Source organism: Magnolia sinica, chromosome 1, assembly GCF_029962835.1.
Source record: "Magnolia sinica isolate HGM2019 chromosome 1, MsV1, whole genome shotgun sequence".
Lineage (NCBI taxonomy): Eukaryota > Viridiplantae > Streptophyta > Magnoliopsida > Magnoliales > Magnoliaceae > Magnolia > Magnolia sinica.
The window spans coordinates 19801196-19822083 of record NC_080573.1 but is presented as its reverse complement, the minus strand read 5'-3'; the positions used below and the strand labels follow the sequence as shown (position 1 = coordinate 19822083).

Below are 20888 nucleotides of genomic sequence, written 5' to 3'. Positions count from 1 at the left end.
TCAAGGGAAAACACAAATATCAGCTTGATCTAAAGTTCCGTAGCGCTCAATTCCCATTGTTTCCTATGGTGTGGTTCGCTTGAGCTTTGGATAGGGTTCAGCTATAGGCTCATACCCTAAAATGAGCACATAATTAAACCGTCGGACGGTGTGGATAAGACACTACCATCACAGTGTTCCCCCACAAAGATATTTAGATTTTCTCTAAATCCGAACTAAAACACTCTTCAGCTGGGCTACGCAATAGCTGGCCTGACTTTTGTGTGAGGCAATCTAGATCAAAACACAATATCACACCTCATGGGAAGCTATGATGTCACGCATGTATCATGTTGTGAAACACGCCCACACGTGTAAATTAGCAAACCTCCATGGTCAGACTATCACTTTTGACGGACCTGACATTGGCCAGGTTATTTAATACTCTAACCACATGGGACACTTGATACACAGACACTTAAAAATGGTTCACATGGCATCAACTCAAATTAAACCAATTAACCTATGGAATCACTGTCTCTATGTCATAGCCCAAAAGTTAGATTGGTCCAAGAATCCTAAACTCTATTTGGGACACTCTTTTGTTGAATATTTTAAAAAAATTTAATCATCCAAGAAATGTCCCCCAATCCAATAGACAAATAATTACATAAGTTAAGTGCTTGATTATCATTGATGACATTTAAAGAGTTCTATTTTTATTTTTGATTTTCAAATTATTGTCCTTTGAAATTAAAATTTAATTCTAGAGCTAATTTTCACCTTTGACAATTTCGAATTTGGCCAAAGTTTAATTTCTAATTTTAAGCCATTTACAATTCTTTGTAAAAAGCTACTTTTCATATTCTTAGAGATTATTTAAATTTCGAGGTATTAAACACAACTTGACACACTGAAATTCTCAAGAATCCAATTACTGATGTAGATTCTTCAAATTTCAAGTGTCAAAACCACCTATAAATTCCTTTGAAGACATTTCTAACCTCACTTTCATCTTTTTCTACCTTATAGGCTTGCGCCTTAGAGGTGTCGCGGAAGAAGAAGTAGAAGAAGAAGATGCAGGTATGTATGTACATGCTTTTCCCACAACATTCTTGGCTCAAATATCTTCAGGCAATATTAGCTGCCAGGCAAACGTCACAAATGCCACGTATGTTGTGTGTGAACCCAGTACTGATTCGATAAATACCCCCATCAGCTGTGCTTTTAGCCATATAATAATTCTAATAGAAAGAAGAAATTATGGCAAAGCTGGTGGAACTGGTATAGGATTACAGAAACCTTTCCATAGTACACATGACAGCGGTGACGTGCCAATTCAGTATGTTTATTTAATTGCCCCTGTTGTTGATGAAACATGATTAAAAATATATAAATTGGATGATCCTAGCCATCTGGTTGCAGATTCCAAACCAATGGTCCAAAGAAATTTAGGCTAGGTTTGCATAACCAAAAAGAAATAATGAAGGGAACATGATTTAAGATGGGTCCTACTAGATGGACAGTCTTATTTGACGCGTGACTATAACCCATGTGCAGTAAAGGGATGGCTCTACCTTGTGGCTCTACCTTGTCAACTTTCTTGTTTTGTTTACATTTCCTTTTGTAGTAATGTGCCCACAGGGACCTCCCCTGTTACAGATGATCAATCCATCTGTTGCTTCAATGCATACATTATCATAACAAAAATAGGTAGGGCAACTCATCAAGTGGACCACACATTTGTAAAAATAATTTTTAAAAAAAAAATGATTTAGAAAATTATAGCAATGGCTCACATGCTCTACTTGTCGGCGGTTTATTCTAATTAATCACTATCTTTGGTGTGTTCAAATTTGAGAAACGATATATTTTAGCCAAGTGTATAGAAACCAAGACATGTTTGGCATCAATGTATAGAAACGATATATATAGTGATAATGTTTTGTCACCCAGCCTGTTGATTAGGTCACATTGACATATATGAAGGGAAAACACAAATATCAGCATGATCAAAACTTTTGTGCCCCCAAGAAGTTTTCAAGGGTAAGCATTCAACCCCTACTATTTCCTATGGCGCGGTCCACTTAAGCTTCAGATTCTCTTCATTTTTGAGCTTGTGCTCTAGAAGTAGCTGAAATTTTGATTGTATGGTGTGCATAAAATACATACATCACTCTGTACCGATTGAGCTTTGACACCAACTACCTGGCTTGTGTTGGGATCACCAGCCAACTATTGATACGTTGCACATCTGAGTTGTGAAAACTGACCTGGCTTTTATGCGAGGCGATCTAGATCCAAACACAGTGTCACAGCTAATGGAAAGCTCAGATGCCACACGTGTATCATGTTGTAATACATGCTCACGTGTATAAATTAGCAAACCTCCATTGTGGGACCATCACTTCTGATGGACAGACTGATATGTTACTGGTCAAGCTATTTGATGCTCTAGCTATGTTTGACACTTGATACACAGGCATTTAGAAATGGTACACGTGGCATCAACTCAAGTTAGAACCACAGTCTCTGAGTTATAGCCCAAAAGTTAGATTGGTCCAATAATCCTAAACGCCAATTCTAAGACACTTGTTTGTTGAAATAGAAACATCAGAATTTTTTAAGTGCCTGATTATCATCGATGACATTCTGCTAGAGTATCTATGTTTTTTCCAAATCATTGTCTTTTGGAATTAGAATTTAATTCTAGAGTGAGTCCGGATTCTCTGCAGCTGGGAAACAGGGATACTCACTTCCCAATGAAAATGCAGTAAGTAGGAAATCCCTGTTTCCCAACAGCAGAGGATTCAGATTCTTTTAGAGCTAATTTCCATTTTTGGCAACTTAGAATTTGGCCAGAATTCAATTTCTTATTTTAAGCAATTTATAATTCTTTCTAAACGCAGCTTTTCAAATTCTCAGAGATTGGATTCAAATTTCGAGTCATCAAAAACAACTTGATACACTGAAATTCTTAAGAATCCAATTGCTAGATGTGGGTTCTTCAAAATTCTAGTTGCCAAGCCACACCTAAATTCCTTTGAAGACATCTCCAACCTCTTTTCCATCTCCCTCTAACTCTTTATGCTCGCTCTTTGAAGCTACGGGTGCTGTTGAAGAAGAAGAAAAACAAGGAGACAAGGTTTATTCTTTTGCCAGAGAAGAAGAAGGTGACAAGTTCTATTCTTTTGCTAGAGAAGAAGGTGATAAGATTTTTTCCATTTCCTTTATCAATCATCTGTCACAAGCTCTTCTCACAACATCATAGATCCCATGTTTCATATGTCACACGTGTAGGGAATAACCATTTTGTATGCACTCACTGAATTTATAATCCCCCCATTCGTTCTGCTTTTGGTTATATAATAATTCTAATAGAAAGGAGACATGATGGGCATATTTTTATGGGGTTGGCAATAGCCAAGGTACTTTCTTAGATTGATTTGAACTGTTCATGTTCTTACCACTACCATATAGACATGTTACTTTCTTGTAATCTGCATTATTAATTATTTGAATCTTGAATTTGACCATGAGTCATTACAAATTTTACTTTTCAATATTCCATGTTCATTTTGGCAGGGATGACTTTCAATTCAGTAAGTTCATTTAATTGCCACGATGTTGATGGAAAATAAATAGAAATACATAAATTAGATGATCCTAGCCATCTGGTTGACAAATTCCAAACCAAGGGTCCAAAAAATGGTTAATAGCTCGCATTTGGTGAGAGGAGAAGAAATTTAAGCTTGGATTGCCTAACAAAATATTTTTATTGGGGAGCATGATCTGAGTGGGTCCTACTAGATGGACTCAATTGACACATGACCATAACCCATGTATAGAAAAGGGGTTCTGATGGCTCTGCTTTGTCAACTTCTTGTTTTTTTACCATTTCTTTTTGCAGTGGTATGACTACAAGGACCTTCCCACTTTATGTATGGTACAGATGAGCAATCCATTTGATGGTTCTAATGCATATATGACCATAACAAAAACAAGTAGGACAATTCATCAAGTGGGCTACTCATTTATGAAAATAAAATAACTGATTTAGAAATGCATAGCAATGGCTCATATGCATAGCAATCACTATCTTTGGAGTGTTCAGATTTGAGAAATGATTGGGTTGGCTAAGTGTACGGAAACCACCTTCACATGCATACAGATGCATTTCACATCTAAGTCAGGATCTGGCTAATTGGTATTCACTTTATGCTTTCTTTGCAAAGGTACATCGATACAGGAGATTTCTTCTGAGTAGCTTGAGGAAAGGAGATTTATATCTAGATGCAAATGCAAATTTCTGGCGCTTATCATCCAATGTTCATCATCAGCTTTCTCACTTTCAACTTCTCATCTCCATTGATAAATCTGTGAACTCTTGTTCCTCTTCTTAGATGGGTAGAAGTCTTAAACTTTTTTTTTTTATAATATATTCGTAGGCAATAAACTTTTGGAATAGATAATTTCTGATACCCGGGAACGTACTTGGTTTCGCTATTAGATACATTTCATTGATATTAGTAGATTTACATGGTATTTTTCCATGGTATGCACTTGTGTTTTTTCAAAGACTTAAATTGAATATTGAGAATATCTTCGAGTGTGTATAATCAAAAGTATTCGAGCCACTGGTGGGGGTGAATACAGGAAATTCGAAACCTTTCTTGAAATATGTGGTAATACTCACGATTTCTCTTGTACAGTCTCCACGATTCTCTATGGTGTCTGATGGCCACATCCCACCAATTATACCATTCAACGTTGTAATTTTTCTCATTAACCATCTACTTTTTCCAAACACACAAACTCTTTCTATTTCTCTTTTTTATTATCAATTCCTTGGGGTTTTGGCTATGAATGTTTTAATTAGGCTACAGCTATGTATTGACTGATCCTCCTCGCATGTGATACTAATGTACATCTAGACAATCCAAATTGTGGACGAAGCATATCTCTAAAATCACAATAATCACCAATTAATGGCCATCTAATGGATGGCTATAAGTAGGGAGTGGTCCAAATTTGAAGGGAAAGTCAAATGGCTAATATTATCTTACAAGTACAAAATTTTCATTTATGCTTATATTGACAGTTGGGTCAGTGATTTGGATAGTCTAGACTGCTATACAATTATGCAATGCGTGCATTTAAAGAGTCAACACCATTTGTTAAATGTAAGGAACGAAGACTGATGAGACCCACCCATTTGAAGCGGCCTGTATAGATAGAGATCACCTGGCCAATGAGATTTGGGGTCGGCCATCCCTACGAACCAACATGATCCCCATGCAAGAGTTGGCAAGCATATGATAGGGATTATTGCTCAGTAGAAACACTCTCGTGAAAGAAATACAAGAGGAAGAGTTCTCAAATGAAATAAAAACAGGGAATTGACCTAGGCTCCCTCTGTATTCAAAGCATACATTCCTCTACTTTTGGCCAAGGTTTTTGGTTCCAATATACACCAGCCTATATCGGTTTGGGACTGGACTGGCTTATTCAGCTGGGCCACCTAGAGCAAGTTCTCAAAAGTCTAGTGGTTGGAAAGTTAAGGCTGACTGCTAGATGAGATTTTCAATGACTATAGATGGACAACGGATGTCAAACTTGGAATGGGCCACCAGTTTAAATGATCGAAGAATCTTCCGACTGGGCTTACTTATCTCTCCTATGCATTACTGAAATTGAAACAAGTGTATAATAGAAATTGGAACTAGCTGTTCTAGTCAACAATTTCATCCCACACCACATTGCGTACCTTTGTGGACCCTACCTGATTTTGGCAGTTTATTTTAAATAGATTAGTGATTTTCACTTATATATTTTTTCTTCTCTTCATAGGGCTTTACCCTGGATAAGGGGGACGCTCATTGGGTATTACCCCTGGCCGTCCCTAGCCAGGAATGGACAGGGACTCTGTTTTGATTTTGCTTTGCCCCTATCTAGGTGACGGTTGGCATTCTGATTCTTCTGACCACTGTGATTATTTTGCCTAGCTGGTCAGTCCGTGACTATTAGCCACTTGGCTGGCAGCATCACTAGCCAAACCGCGTCCTTGGATTGCTTACTGTAAGTGGTGGTGGAATACTGGACGGTGCTTGGGGGCCCACCATGATGATGTGATCTATCCATGCCATTCATCTATTTTGCAAGCTTCATATAATAAATGATCCGAAAAATGAAAGTGATCACAACCCCTGGAAGACCACACCATCATCAAAATGTGGTGATTAAAAACCAACCATTACACTTTTTATACAGTCCACTGTCCTGTTGTGAGCCATCTTTGCTTTTCATCCCAGTCATACAAACCTACATGAAGGACCAAAGAGATAATTCCACAGTGGATGGATCTTTTTCTGGGTGCAGTTTGGGTGGATCATTGGATCCACCGGGGTGGGTGGACCCCTGACTGTAGGGTCCACCATGATATATGAGACTTACATCCACACTGTCCATCTGTTTTGAAATCTGATTTTAGGGCATGATCACCACTAATGAAGTAGATCCAAATCTCAGGTGGACTATTTTTTATTTTTTATTCTATATATATATATATATATATATATATATATATATATATATATATATATATATTAAACCAGCGGAGAAATTACAAAGACCTTCGGGCGGACACAAGCAAACAAAAAGAGGCCCGGCCACCTATCATATCAATATACAGACTCCAGACCGGCTGTAATTAGTTGAAGAGAAAATCATGACTCCCGTAAAGCCCCAGCTCCACTTAATCAAGAAGGAACAAGCCCCTAATGAAATGAGGGAGGGCATGCACATTATCAATCGTAATCTTCCCCTGATTAGCCGCTCCTTCTCTTGCAAGGCCATCAACCGGCCCATTAACTTCACGAGGAATGAGGGATATGGAGAAGTTGCCCTTCTCCTTAAGGCCCTCAATTCTTGATAACCAGTAGCTCCATTTCCAGGCAAGATTTGAGGTACCCTTGAAGGCCACCACCACAAACCGCGAGTTGGATTCAATGCCCACCTGGTGAAAGCCAAGCAAAATACTAAAAAGCATAGCATCGTGAAGGGCCCAAAAGTTCGACTGATGGCCTTGCAGTGGTGATTGAATATTCACCATTAAAAACTTCTTGAGACCCAACTGAATGTTTATTTTCCATCAAACAGGTCCATAAGGTCACAAAGATCGGGATGAAGGGACCAAACAAATATAAGCTCAATAATTTTTAAAAAAAACTTTTGTATTCCATAAGAAGTTTTTCATGGTCAACTAACACTATTTCCTTGTGGTGTGGTCCACTTGAGATTTGGATTTGCTTCAATTTTAGAATAATGACCTTAAATGAATCGTTAAATGGATGGACGGCATTAATGTAAGCTACATCAGCAAGGGGATCCACGGAAGCCGCAGCCCTTTTTTCTAGCCCTGAAGAGGATTTTACTTTTTAATGGTGGGCATTCAATTACCACTCTTTCCTGTCATGGGGTCCACACATGATTTGGATCATATTTCCTTTTTGGGTTCATACCCCCTATTCATATGGAAAAAAAACAAAAAAAAAAAAAAAAAAAAAAACATGGATGAATGTGGTAGATATAACATGAATATAATTGGGAAAGTGAGTATGTGATTGCAAATAAAAATCAGCAAGGAAACACCTCAATAGGCATTACCCTTAACTTTACATTCCTGCTTCGCCACATATGTGCTATGTTCTTTTCAATATTACCTATAAACGGGTTCTTTTCTTTCTTTTTTTTTTTGTTAGCTTGTTGGTACACCCACTGTCAGTTCACACTTCATTGTTAGCCACCCCCACTAGGGATCGATACCGAGACCTCAGTGTTGAAACAAGGTATCTTTCACTCTGTCTACCACTTGAGCTATGGATCAGGCTGTCTATAATCGGGTTCCTTATACACATGAGGATCATTACTCTGCCTCATCAACATCCATGCCATTCAAATCCTTGAGTAGATTGTTATTTTGGCATATTAAAACATCCATATCATTCATCCTCATGATTCTTCATATGTTCCCGTAGGGTGAGAAAAGCTGCCCCATAGAATTCTTTCTACGAAAGTAACTTTGTCGCTAAAAGTACATGTTCTGAAGTTAATCCTTCTACCATACCAAGTTTTGGAATAATCTGCCCTATTCACTTATCCCACTTCTAATTTGATCACATGATTGGGAAACTTTAGCCTTCTTCTTAGAGTTGATAGTGTTGGACGCGTTCTTCGAGTTATTGGCCTTCACCGTTGGTCTTTGATAGGCCATATTCACTCCTTCCCAACTTAATTTCATACGACCATATGATGTCTGGACCAATATCTCCCTAGTCCTCAGATAAGAGAATGACCGTGTCTTTGATTAGATTCACTGTGTGATTTGTCTAATCATCTGGATCCTATATCCTCTTGCACTTAGAGTAGGAGGTTTGTTTTGAAGAAATTAAATTCAACGACTCAGTGGATACGAATCATTCTACATCCGGGATGTGATTTCATCTCTTCCTGTTGCCCACGCACCTCTCTCATGCTGGGTGACATTCACCAGGATCTGACCTTCGTCCATCCTTAGATATCTCTACTGGTGATGGAGTGATACTATTGGGACCATATCTCTTAAGGTGTCCATCCAATACAAAGTCATAAAAACTTCCCACTAGCAAGCAGGTGATGAAAGAGACAGGTTTCATCACTAACTAGAATGTGTAATAGTTGCCTACAACAATCCATTGGGACGTAATGCAGTACCACGGTAACAATGGTTGGTGTGTCAATTCATCAATTTCATCTAGGCTCAAATCATGGAGCATCAACCAAAACATTGGGCCTGTTATTTGCTCTTAGATAGAATGGTGCCCATTATTTGCTCAGTTCATATAATCAAGTTGCTTTGTCTGTAAGGTTTTTTTTTTTTTTTTTCCCACCATAGCTTTTCACTCTAAAAAAGTAGCCCGAGTAACCTAAAACTCAATTAGTCTAATAAGTTAGTGCATACCATGGGCGAGTTAAAGAGGAAACCAGATGAGTCTTGTAACAAAACTCAGGCAAGGCCTTTGTTTATATTAGAGGTGGTGGGTTCAAACCCCTACTTTACTTTTATATATATATATATATATATATATATATATATATATATATATATATATATATATATATATATATATATATATATAAACCAAACGTCTTGTAACAAAACTCAGGCAAGGCCTTTGTTTATATTAGAGGTGGTGGGTTCAAACCCCTACTTTACTTTATATATATATAAAATCAAACCTCTTCACTCTATAAAACTCAGCCAAGTAACACAAAACTCAACAAGTCCATGGAATTAGTGCAAAACTCGGGCAAGTTTTGAGAAATCTAACGAGTTTTGTAACAACCTGACTCATTTAGGAAGTTGGCAGATTCTCATGCTGATCTCAGTTGACATTGTCAAGTTCTAAATTGACTTGCCAAGTTTCTGAAAAATGCGTTACACATAAGGAAAAATGATCAGAATAAAGTGAAAATAAATCTATTGTAGGAGTAATTGTGCAATTACTTTCTTATAGACAATTCAATTGTAATATTTTCTGCCTAGTTTTTTTTCTTTCCTCTTTTCCTTCACCTTCTAGTTTTGGATTCCATTTTCATAAATGTATGAAACTATTGCACAGGGAAATGGCAGATGCTGTCGTCAGTATTCTCCTAGACAATTTGGTGTCGTTACTTGAAAGCGAAGGTCGACAACTCCTTGAATTTGATGACCGGTTTGAAGAAACAAAGGAGGAGCAAAAGTATATGCAGAGCTATCTCAAGGATGCTGATCAGGTGAAGATAAAAGAGAGGAATGAGACTTTCAAGACGATAATGAGAGACTTAAGAGAGCTGGTATATGATGCTGAGGATGTAATAGCAGAATGTCATCTTCTATTCCATAAAAAAGACCAAGGGTGTGCACCCAATTTTATGAGTTATTGCTCTCCTGCCCTTTTGAAATCCCGCCGTTGGATGGGAAAGCGGTTGATGGAAACAAGTAAAAAAATAAAAATGGTGCAAGGGAAGATGAATTCCTACTTGCAAACAGCTCCTAGTCACACTGGCAAAGATGAAGATGGTAGGAATATGCCAATGACCTACCCAATCCTACTGCATGAAGCTGAAATGGTAGGATTAGAAGATGACTTAGGAAAGGTTAGAAATTGGATCTTGAAAGCAAATGGACCCTCAAAGTGATTGGAATAGTTGGAATGGGGGGAATCGGTAAAACCACACTCGCTCAAAAGATATGTCGTAGTGAGAGTGTCAAAAACTCTTTTAATCACTTGGTCTTTGTTACTGTTTCTCAAAGTTTCAAATTGGATGAATTGCTAAAGAAGATGCTAAAAAAGCTAGATGTAGAAGAGGAATCACTGAAGGGAAAGGATGTTGAGGAGCTATTGGAAAGTCTCAACAGGAAATTAGATGCGAAATACTTGGTAGTTTTAGACGATGTTTGGGACACGAATGAAGGGATGTGGTGGGATAGCTTGAAGTCTGCTTTGCCCAGTGTGGAGGGCATTTGTGTTATTGTTACAACTAGGAATGAGGATGTTGTTAAATCAATGGGAGCTGCCAGCAGACACATACACTATCCCCAAACTCTTTCAAATGACGATAGCCGGTCCTTATTCAGTAAAGTAGCTTTTGCAAGAACTGGAGGTAAGTGCACAAATCCAGACTTGGAGGGCTTGGGAAAGCAGATTGTTGCGAGGTGCGGGGGACTGCCATTAACAATCAAGGTTGTGGGTGGAATGATGCTGGGGAAGAGTGATTCTATCCATGAATGGAGGCAAATATCAGAGCACTTGAAGGAGGAGTTGGAAATCAATAAGAAAGATGAACTGATCATTTCAAGACTAGAGTTAAGCTACCAAGAGCTCCCAACACGCTTAAAACCTTGCTTTTTGTGCTTTGCCATGTTTCCTAAAGATTTTGAAATTGAAGTTGGGAACATGGTTAACTGGTGGATTGGTGAGGGTTTTGTTTGGGGAGAAAATGGGAAAACGGTAGTTGAGATAGGAGAAAAACGTCTTTCAGAATTATTTTATCGATTTTTGATACTTGGAGTTGATAAAGATGAGTTGGAGAGAAGCTATGTCAGTTGCAAAATGCATGATATGGTTCGAGATATGGTAATAAGAATTGCAAGAGGAGAGCTTTTTTGTGAGGTTGGACTGCGGAGGTAGTCCCGCATTCAGTGAGCAGTCTCGCCGTTTGGGAATTGTGAGTAATACAGCTGTAAAGAGCATCGCAAACAGTCCCACCAAGCTGCGGACGTTGGTTGGGATGGACGTTCAGAGCACAGAGATGATTGCAAGTCTAAAAGCAAAACTATGAAAAGTAAGGTGGTTGAGGGTGTTATCTCTTTCACTGTCAGACAGTGATCTCGATGAAGATGTGGTGTGCAGCGATTGGTTGAGTGGCATAGGGTCATTACAGCACCTCGTTTATCTTAACATAGAGAGTAGTTCTGCCTTAATATTACTGCCTGATTCAATCGGAAATCTTGGTAATCTTCGGATTCTATGTTTACGGTACTGCCCCAATTTGAAAAGGCTTCCTGTGTCAATCACAACATTAGAGAAGCTAACAACTATCCAAACTGGGTTTCAGTCTTTAGAATGCATGCCGGAAGGGCTTGGAAAGCTTTCAAATCTCGAACGGTTTGGATGGTTTAGTCCTGTGAATAAAAATGGATCCGGTATTTCGGAGTTGAAGAGCTTGACAAAACTTAGAGAACTTTGGATGGAGATAAAGTCAATAGAAGAAGGGGAATGGAATGTGTTATCAATGCTCCAGCATCTGGAAATTCTGGAAATTCTAAGGTTAGAGTTTGATGTAAGTTCTGTTGAAAGAGATGGAGTTGTAAGGAAGACTGAAGTTGATCTTTCTCTTCTTCTTAAATACCCACGAGAAAGGACACCTGCATGGCTCAGTCCTACTTCCCTTCCCAATCTTCAGTTTCTTCAGATTAGGAGAGGAAGGATTAGGGAGATGGGTCCCAGATTTTGGGACAGAGAGAGTGGGGTATGGAAAGTGGAGGTCTTGGTGCTATATTGGATAGATGAGATGGAAGAGGGGTGGCAGAGGATGCGAAGGGCAATGCCGTCTTTAAGACTCCTCAAGGTTTTGGACTGTCAGAAGCTCAAGTCATTCCCATTTGATGTTACTGTTGATACTTGGAATTGGAAGATACGGAGGAGAGAAGAAGATTCTGGTACTTAAAGGGTAACCCAAACTTTATTAATTTTGTATATCCAAAGCCATTTGTAGAGGTGGGCATCAGGCCGAGTCAAGTCGAGGTGGGCCAAGCTCGGCTTGGCTTGTCCATACTTTACTCGAGTTCTAGCTCGGGCTTAGCCTCGGCCTCCAGCTCAACATTAAAGCTTGGCTTGTTTGTCAAAGCTTTCGAGTCAAGTTCAAGTCGAGCTACTGGTTCGAGTCGAGTCGAGTTTACCTCGAGTCGAGCTCGAGCTTGTTGGGTGAGAGAGTAATTGATTCTATTCTTGATCTTCCTCCATTAATGAAAAATTTAAAAATCTTACGAGAATCAAAGTAAAACCAAATGAAAAAAACCAAACAAAGCTTAGAATTGGATAAGGAAACCTGTAAGAACCGATCTGTTCTTAATCTTCTTCCACTAGCAGAAATCCAAATACTAAAAAAGAAATAGAGCAGAACACAGATCAGAAATCCAAGTAAAGAGCTCTAGCCAATCAGATCATTGGATTTCCTTGAAGCTCTAACAAATCTGATAAGAACTCATCTCGAATTTCTTAGGTTTCTCGCCCAAGAAGTAGATCTCAAGATATTAAAATCATACTATTGTGGAGCTGAAATGAAAATTGGTGGTGGTGGTCCGAGCGGGCGTGTGGCTGACAGCGGGTAGAGAAAGAGAAGAAATGAAAAGGGAAAGGGAAAAGGGGTGCGTGCGGTCGGGTAGAGACTCTAGGGTTTGTTTGTTTGTTTTTTTTTTAAAAAATTAAATCTTAAAACTTATATTGATATAATATATATATTATATATAATATATTTAATATTTAATATATTTATTAATCGAGCCGAGTTGAGCTCGACTTTGAACTTCGAGTCGAGTCGAGTTGAAATGTCCCTTCGTCGAACTCGGCTTGAACTCAACTCATGCTTCAAATAATTAGCTTGACTCGGCCCGAATCGGCCATTCAAGCTGAGTCAATCTGAGCTGACTCGAGCCCAGTCGAGCGAGTTTTTCAAGCTAGCTCGACTCGTGAACAACCCTAACCATTTGTGAACCCTGTGTTAGAGGCATTGAAGAGGCTATTCGCGAGCACTGCAGTATGCCACGCCATACCTTTTTTTATTACTCTCGTACGTGTGCCACGAATTACCCGTTCAATCTTCGGAAGCGGATTGCATCCTCAGTATGGCCTACTGAGTTAACTCTGTGGCGCCAACTGTGGATGTATGTTTTTTATCCACCCCGTCCATCTGGTTTTTCCGCATCACTTTAGAGATATCCAAAGTTCAAGTCGACCACACCACAGGATACAATGGGATAGATCTAAGGTTAAACACAAATATCAGCTTGATCTTCAACTTCTGGAGCCCCACAATTTTCATTGGTAGGCATTCAATTCTCACTATTTCTTGTGGTGTGGTTTGCTTGAGCTTTGGATGCTGTTCAATTCCAGGATCATGCCCTAAATTGAGTTGGTAATTAAACAGACGTATGGTGTGGATAAGACACCAACATCACAGTGGGCCCCATAGAGTTTATTTAGATTTTCTCTAAATCAGACTAAATCACTCTTCAGCTGGGGCACGCAATACAAAGTAAATTGTTGATTTTTTTTTTTTCCTTTTGTTCCAGGCGTTCATTTGTATTTATATATTGTAGCCCATCTGAGTTGGGAAAGCAGGCCTGACTTTTGTGTGGGGCGATTTAGATCAAAACACAGTATCACACCTCATGGGAAGCTATGATGTCACGCATGTATCATGTTGTGGTACACGCCCACACTGTAAATTAGCAAACCTCCATGTTCAGACTATCACTTTTGACAGACCTGACATATGACTGATATGCTACTGGTCAGGTTATTTAATACTCTAGCCACATGGGACACTTGATACGCAGACATTTAGAAATGGTACACATGGCATCAACTCAAATTAAACCAATTAACTTATGGAATCACTGTCTCTATATCATAGCCCAAAAGTTAGATTGGTCCAAGAATCCTAAACTCTAATTGGGAACACTTATTTGTTGAAATAAAAACATTATTGAATATTTTTTATTTTTAATCATCCAATAAATGTCCGCCAATCCAATAGACAAATAATTAAATAAGTTAAGTGCTTGATTATCATTGATGACATTTAAAGAGTTCTATTTTTTATTTTTATTTTTCAAATTATTGTCCTTTGAAATTTAAATTTAATTCTAGAGCTAATTTTCACTTTTGACAATTTGGAATTTGGCCAAAGTTCAATTTCTAATTTTAAGCCATTTACATTTCTTTCTAAAACGCAACTTTTCATATTCTTAGAGATTGTTTAAATTTCAAGGTGTTAAACACGACACACTGAAATTCTCAAGAATCCAATTACTATAGATGTAGATTCTTCAAATTTCAAGTGTCCAAACTACCTATAAATTTCTTTGAAGACTTTTCTAACCTCACTTCCATCTTTTTGTGCCCTTTTTCTACTTTTTTAGGCTTGCTTCTTAAAAGTACCGTAGAAGAAGAAGGAGAAGAAGAAGAAGAAGAAGAAGCAGCAGCAGAAGCAGGTATTTATGCACATGCATTTCCCACGACATTCCTGGCTCAAATACCTTCAGGCAATCTTAGCTGCCTAGCAAACATCACAAATGCCACGTACGTTGTGTATGGACCTAGTACTGATTCGATAAATATCCCCATCAGTTGTGCTTTTAGTCATATAATAATACTAATAGAAAGAAGAAATGATGGCAAAGGTGGTGGAACCGGTGTAGGTTTACAGAGACCTTTCCATAGTATACATGATAGGGGTGACGTGCCAATTCAGTATGTTCATATAATTGCCCCTGTTGTTGATCAAACATGATTAAAAATATATAAATTGGATGGTCCTAGCCATCTGGTTGGCAGATTCCAAACTAACAGTCCCAAAAAAAAAGGGTCAACGGCCCACATTTGGTTAGAGGAGAATAAATTTAGGCTAGGATTACCTAACAAAATAAAAAAATTAGAGGGAACATGATTTAAGATGGGTCCTATCAGATGGATGGTCTCAATTGACACATGACCATAACCCATGTGCTTATCAACTTTCTCGTTTTGTTACCATTTCCTTTTGTAGTGGTATGCCCGCAAGGACCTCCCCTGTCACAGATGATCAATCCATCTGATGCTTCTAAGCATACATAATCATTACAAAAACAGGTAGGGCAACTCATCAAGTGGGCCACACATTTATAAAAATAAAAAAAATAAATGATTTAGAAGAGTATAGCAATGGCTCACATGCTCTACTTGTTGGTGGTTTCTTCTAGTTAATCACTATCTTTGGAGTGTTCAAATTTGAGAAATGATCTACTTAGCTAACCGTATAGAAACCATGTACATTGATGCATTTGGCATCCACAGTCCCCCTATCTAGCTAATTAGTATTTGCTTCACTTTTGAGTTTCATCCAACTATTTTCTTTGTGAAGGACCATCAGAATGGGAAATTACTGAGGCATGATTTGAAGCAAGGTGATTTCTACCATCTAATGGCAACTCCAAATTCCCTGCACTTATCATCTAAGTCTTGTCATCCAACAATATGTACGGTTCATCATTTGCCTTCTCGCTTTTAGCTTTCCTTTCTCCTTTAAATATGTGAACTCTAGTGTAGCCAATAAACCTTTAGAATTTGTACTTTCTGTATCTAGTGACAAGCTCTGCTTCCCTATTAGATAGGGGTGTACACAAACCGAGCTAGCTCGGTTAGCTCGCTCGACTCGACTTGAAAAAGCTCAATTTAACTCAGTTCGAAGCTGAGTTCGAGTCGAGTCAAGCTGATTTTTTGAGCTCGAAAATGAGTTTGAGCCGCGTTCGAGCAGGCCCCAGATCGACTCGACTCAGATCGAATCCAACTCGAATCCAACTCGGATCGAACCAGTTCGGTGACTTGGTTACTTTACCATTGATGTTGCTCACCAACTGTTTGATAAAATGACTCAGCGAAATGTGGCTAGTGGCAAGGAAGTTATGTACATGAAACAAATACCCTTTTTCTCTTTGTTTTTCTTAGTTTTTATGTTGCTTAGAAGGTGTTTGATAAAATACCTATAAAACCATTGCCTCTGTTTGTAAAACAGTGGGATTTTGAAGTTGCAGTTCAGGTGTTTGTGGAAATGCCTCAATGGCAAACTTGGCTCAATCTTGGCTCGAACTCGGCCCGAGCTGCTAACCGAACCAAGCCAAATTGGCCAGTCAGGCTTGAGGACCGAGCCAAACCAAGTTTGAGCTGAGGTCAGCTAGTGGCCGAGCCGAGTCGAGCTGAGGCCAGCTCAACTCGGTTCGACTCGATGTACACCCCTACTATTGGATACATTTCATTGATGATATTAGTAGATTTTCTTTTGGAAAGTGCTTTTTTTATTAATGGAAAAGCATTTCATTGATGATGTTAGTAGATTTACATAGTATTTTTCCTTGGTATGCAATTAGTGTTTGTTCAAATATTTAAATTCAACATTGAGAATATGTTTTGCATAATCAAAAGTATTCAAACTAATGGTATGGTAGTTAATACATGAAGTTCAAAACCTTTCTTAAAACACATGGCATTATTCTCTGCTTCTCTGTTTCTCGTCTCATTAATTCTCTACGGTGACCAATGCCCCCATCCCACCTATTACGCCATTCAATGCTATTTTTGTTTTTGTTTTTCTCTCTTTAACTAGGTATTTTCTCAAACACACATTAAATCTTTTCAATTCTCTTTTTTATTATCAATTTCTTTAAGGTTCTGGTTTTTTACTTCGGTTATGGCTATGTACTGACTCATCCTCTTCACGTGGCACTAATGTACATCCACACTATCCAAATTGTAGGGTCCCATTGTGAATGGAGTATATCTCTAAAATCACAATAATCACCAATTAATGGGTATTAAATGGATGGTTAAAAGTAAAATAGTAAGTGGTATAAATTCAAAGGGAAAAACAAATGCAAGGGCATTTTCACACTGGGCTCGAGTGGGGTGGCCTATTAGATGCAGGGGCACTTGGGATGGGCAGCCCATGTGAAGCAAGTAGCTTGTGTGAGTCAAGCTCCACCCGTGTGAGGCAGGTAGCTCGTGTGAGGTGAAACCCATATGATGTGGGGCCCATGAGGGGTTCGACCAATGACCTAACTCATGGGATGTGGAGCCTAGGCTATAAGATACAATGATTAATTCACCACGCGCTATCAGTTTGAGCTTTCAAAGCAAGTGATCACTTGTCCTACATTAAAGTGATATATCACGGGTGATTAATGCATGAACATTTTCATACTGGGCTCAAATGAGGTCGCTTGTGAAATGTAGGGGCACACTAGCGGTGAGCAGTCCGTATGAGGTAGTTGGCTCGTGCGAGTCAGGCCCCACCCATGTGAGGCGGGTGCTATACTACGATGCAACACATACAATTGAAGATTCACCAACATTTGTTACATGTAAGAACTAAGACTGATGAGACCCTCCCATTTAATCATACTATAGATAATAATGTGATTCGGGTCGCCTATCTCATGCGTTACCACCAAGCACGTTATCTGATGATCTAGATTGTATATGATCCTTGGAAAGAATAGTACATGATAGCCTCAGTTTGTCAATTTGTACAAGTAGGGTCAATGGCAGGGTGCTCCAACTGCATTCAAACCTTCCATCTACTTTTCTTTTAACATCCCACTCTGAAATTAATCTCTTTAATCAATCCGTTTGACCATGAGCATCCACATTGAGGCTGCTGGAAAAGCTGTCTGGATCTCGTCATGTTTCCACCTGTCTCATAGAGGTGCATGTGACAATCATGCATGATATAAGAATTCCTTGGACCTAGATTCAATGGAAAGCAATTGCAAGGGGGCAAGTGAATTGTTATTGCATCATGCATGAACATGATTGAACTATGTCAAAAACATTCATGTACTTTAGTTTGATGTGTGTTAAGGATGCAGATGAAAAAATACAGGATCAAAGAATAACTGCCCTGAAGAGGGAAGCAAAACTTCATTTTCTTTTCTTAGGCTAGAAAAACATATGATTGTAATCTCAATTGGCTACATTTTCATAACATTCTCAAACCAGATCTCCTATTCGTTCAAACAAACAAGGCAAATAATTTGATACTGGATGTGGCTGCTTGGCTTAACTTCTATTGATTGGTCAATGCAGGGGGCGGTTGGAACTTGTTTGATTGATTGCAACTCTCATTGACTCGTGTGTGTGTGTGTGTGTCTATATATATATATATATATATATATATATATATATATATATATAAAATGAACAAAATAAATGTTTCTTTTGGAACATGATCTGAGATGGGTCCTACTAGATGGACAATCTCAATTGATGGTCTCGGTTGACACATGATCATGACCAATGGAAATACAGTAGAGGGATGGCGCTACCATATTCTGGTTCTAATGGCTCTACTTTCCTTTGGTAGTGGTATGCCCATAAGGACCTCCCCACTTTATGTATGGTACAGATGAGTGATCCATCTGATGGTTCCACTGCATTCCTGAGCATAACAAAAAGAAAATAAAAAAATAAATGATTTAGAAAAGCATAGCAATGGCTCACATGCCCTACTTGTCAGCGGTTTCTTCTAGTTGATAACTATCTCTGGAGTGTTTAAATTTGAGAAACGATCGAGGTGGCTAAGTGTATAGAAACCATCACATGCACAAAGATGCATTTGGCATCCAGGTCACCCTATCTAGCTAATTGGTATGTGCTATACGTTGAGTTTCATCCAACTGTTTTCTTTGTGAAGGAACAGAGCTCCTAGTGTCTTCAAGGAGAAAATAAGACCTAGAGATGCTTCAACAAATAACAAACAGGCTTGTTTTCGCTACACTAGATGCTACACTAGATAGGTTCCAACAAACAGCAGACCCGCCTGGTTAGAACAGCTTCGGTTAGCCAGACAAGACCAGGACAGGCCTGACTATACGGCTATCCAGGCTTCAATTTTGGTGCAAACGGGCCCTTTAGGGGCAAATTCCAGGGAGACAAACAACCCTTTAAAATTTGGCAAAACCCAACTAAATAATCATCCAGATACTAATGAAAATATCGAACTTCTACTCGAGCCATTTGCATTTCAACATTTCTTGAATCACATATACAAGTTTCTTGTTCAAACTAGTCGAATTCAGGGCCCACAAATATGCAAAAGAAAGTAGTCCCAGAAACCCACCTCAACATTTGCATAAATAAACCAAAAATCACCAGAATTCATATAAACGGGCCCTTTAGGGGAAAATTCCGATATTTGAGGCCCTAGCAAAAGGCTAGTTTGCAAATTTCGGGGAAATGAGTTCTCTCCCAACAATCACTTTAAAAAAAAAGACCTGCACAGGCCACCTTCTTTCCCACTACCCAAATGCAGTTTCTGAATTCCACAGAATTACATCCCCAGTACCCAACCATGACTAACAGAATCTGTTTCTCAAGGTTGCCAAAGGACCCTTTAGGCCCTTTTGATTTCAGGGAGACAAACAACCCTTTAAAATTTCGCAAAACCCAACTAAATAATCATCCAGATACTAATGAAAATGTCGAGCTTCTACTCGAGTCATTTGCATTTCAACATTTCTTGAATCACATAAACAAGTTCTTGTTCAAATTAGTCGAATTTAAGGACCTCAAATATGCAAAAGAAAGTAATCCCAGAAACCGACCTCAGCATTCACATAAATAAACAAAAAATCACCAGAATTCATATACATAATCCCTACAAAATCATCAAATTACCATCTTAATCACCGCAATAAAATAATTCCAACAGAAATTCAAGATCCCGAAACAAACATACTCACAGAATTACCGATGTTCTTGAACTTCCCAATATTAGGGAGGAAGCCCCTGTAGTGGGGGAACTTGTATGCGCTGCCGATGAGCTTCATGTCGTCTGCATTCAAGCAAACGTTGAGCACTTCCTAGTACCTATTTGGCTATTTGGCCATTGTAGCTGCGACAGACCGGCGCTGCTACCGCCATCGAGAGAGGATTGGAGGGGAAGGGATTTGACGGATTTCAAGAAGCGAAGTGTTTGGGCGAGGTCCTTGTCTTTCACGGCTTCTTTGTATTCTTGCCAGCCTGTGAATGCTCTTGTGGTGGGACTCTTGCTTGTGGCGGATTGAGAGAGAGGACGATGGAGGTGTTGAAGAATGGGGAGTTTTGGGGAGAGATGAATGGAGATGGAGGAAGAGATGATGGACGGGGGAGAGAAGAGAAGGAAAGGAACATTGAGGATATCGTCAAGAGATCTGCTGAGAATTAAAAGATGATGAAAATGAAAACAACCTGCAACTTCAAAATGAGTGGGATTTATAAGCGGAGATGACGGACTAGGATTGCGTCGGTAGCACACACCAAAACCTTCTTCCGTCCTGTGTGCAACTGGAAAAGCCCCTACTAAAAGGTTAAGAGTAGCGAGACTCGCTACTGAAGTGACGTCACCGAGTTCTGTGGGCCCCACTAGTGTGTTGGAATAGTAGGCCCAAGGACTCAGCCTAGCCAAAAGTTTAAGTCCATGGCTAAGAGACCACGAGAACTGCCAGAGTATGTCCCGATACGGCCCATTTAGATTTCAAGTCATTTTTGTAACATATCATGCATGATGGGCACACCCAACGAACTGACCCAACT

General features: G+C 39.0%; 1 protein-coding gene, 1 long non-coding RNA gene and 1 pseudogene across 4 annotated transcripts in view; 2 read left to right on the top strand and 1 right to left on the bottom strand.

Moving 5' to 3' along the window:
• LOC131242395 (disease resistance RPP13-like protein 4) overlaps window positions 1-5554 on the top strand; it is a 52432-nt gene extending 46878 nt beyond the window's left edge. The window contains exons 3-4 of one of the 3 annotated variants that reach the window (XM_058241007.1): window positions 3084-3152; window positions 4215-5554. In XM_058241007.1, the coding sequence (XP_058096990.1) occupies window positions 3084-3152; window positions 4215-4246 (101 nt within the window). In that variant the 3' untranslated portion in view covers window positions 4247-5554. Of the gene's footprint in view, window positions 1-1011; window positions 1556-3083; window positions 3153-3185 lie in introns of those variants that run through there. The other 2 variants (XM_058241000.1, XM_058240992.1) reach the window with 2 other exon arrangements.
• Window positions 1-15926, top strand: part of LOC131242449 (disease resistance RPP13-like protein 4) — a 134221-nt pseudogene extending 118295 nt beyond the window's left edge.
• Window positions 15927-17676: 1750 nt separating this feature from the next.
• LOC131242463 (uncharacterized) lies at window positions 17677-20644 on the bottom strand. The gene is made up of 2 exons (XR_009169641.1): window positions 20065-20644; window positions 17677-18008 (listed from the first exon to the last, which is right to left on the bottom strand). It is a non-coding gene; the product is annotated as an uncharacterized LOC131242463 (long non-coding RNA).
• Between the last annotated feature and the right edge of the window lie 244 nt (window positions 20645-20888).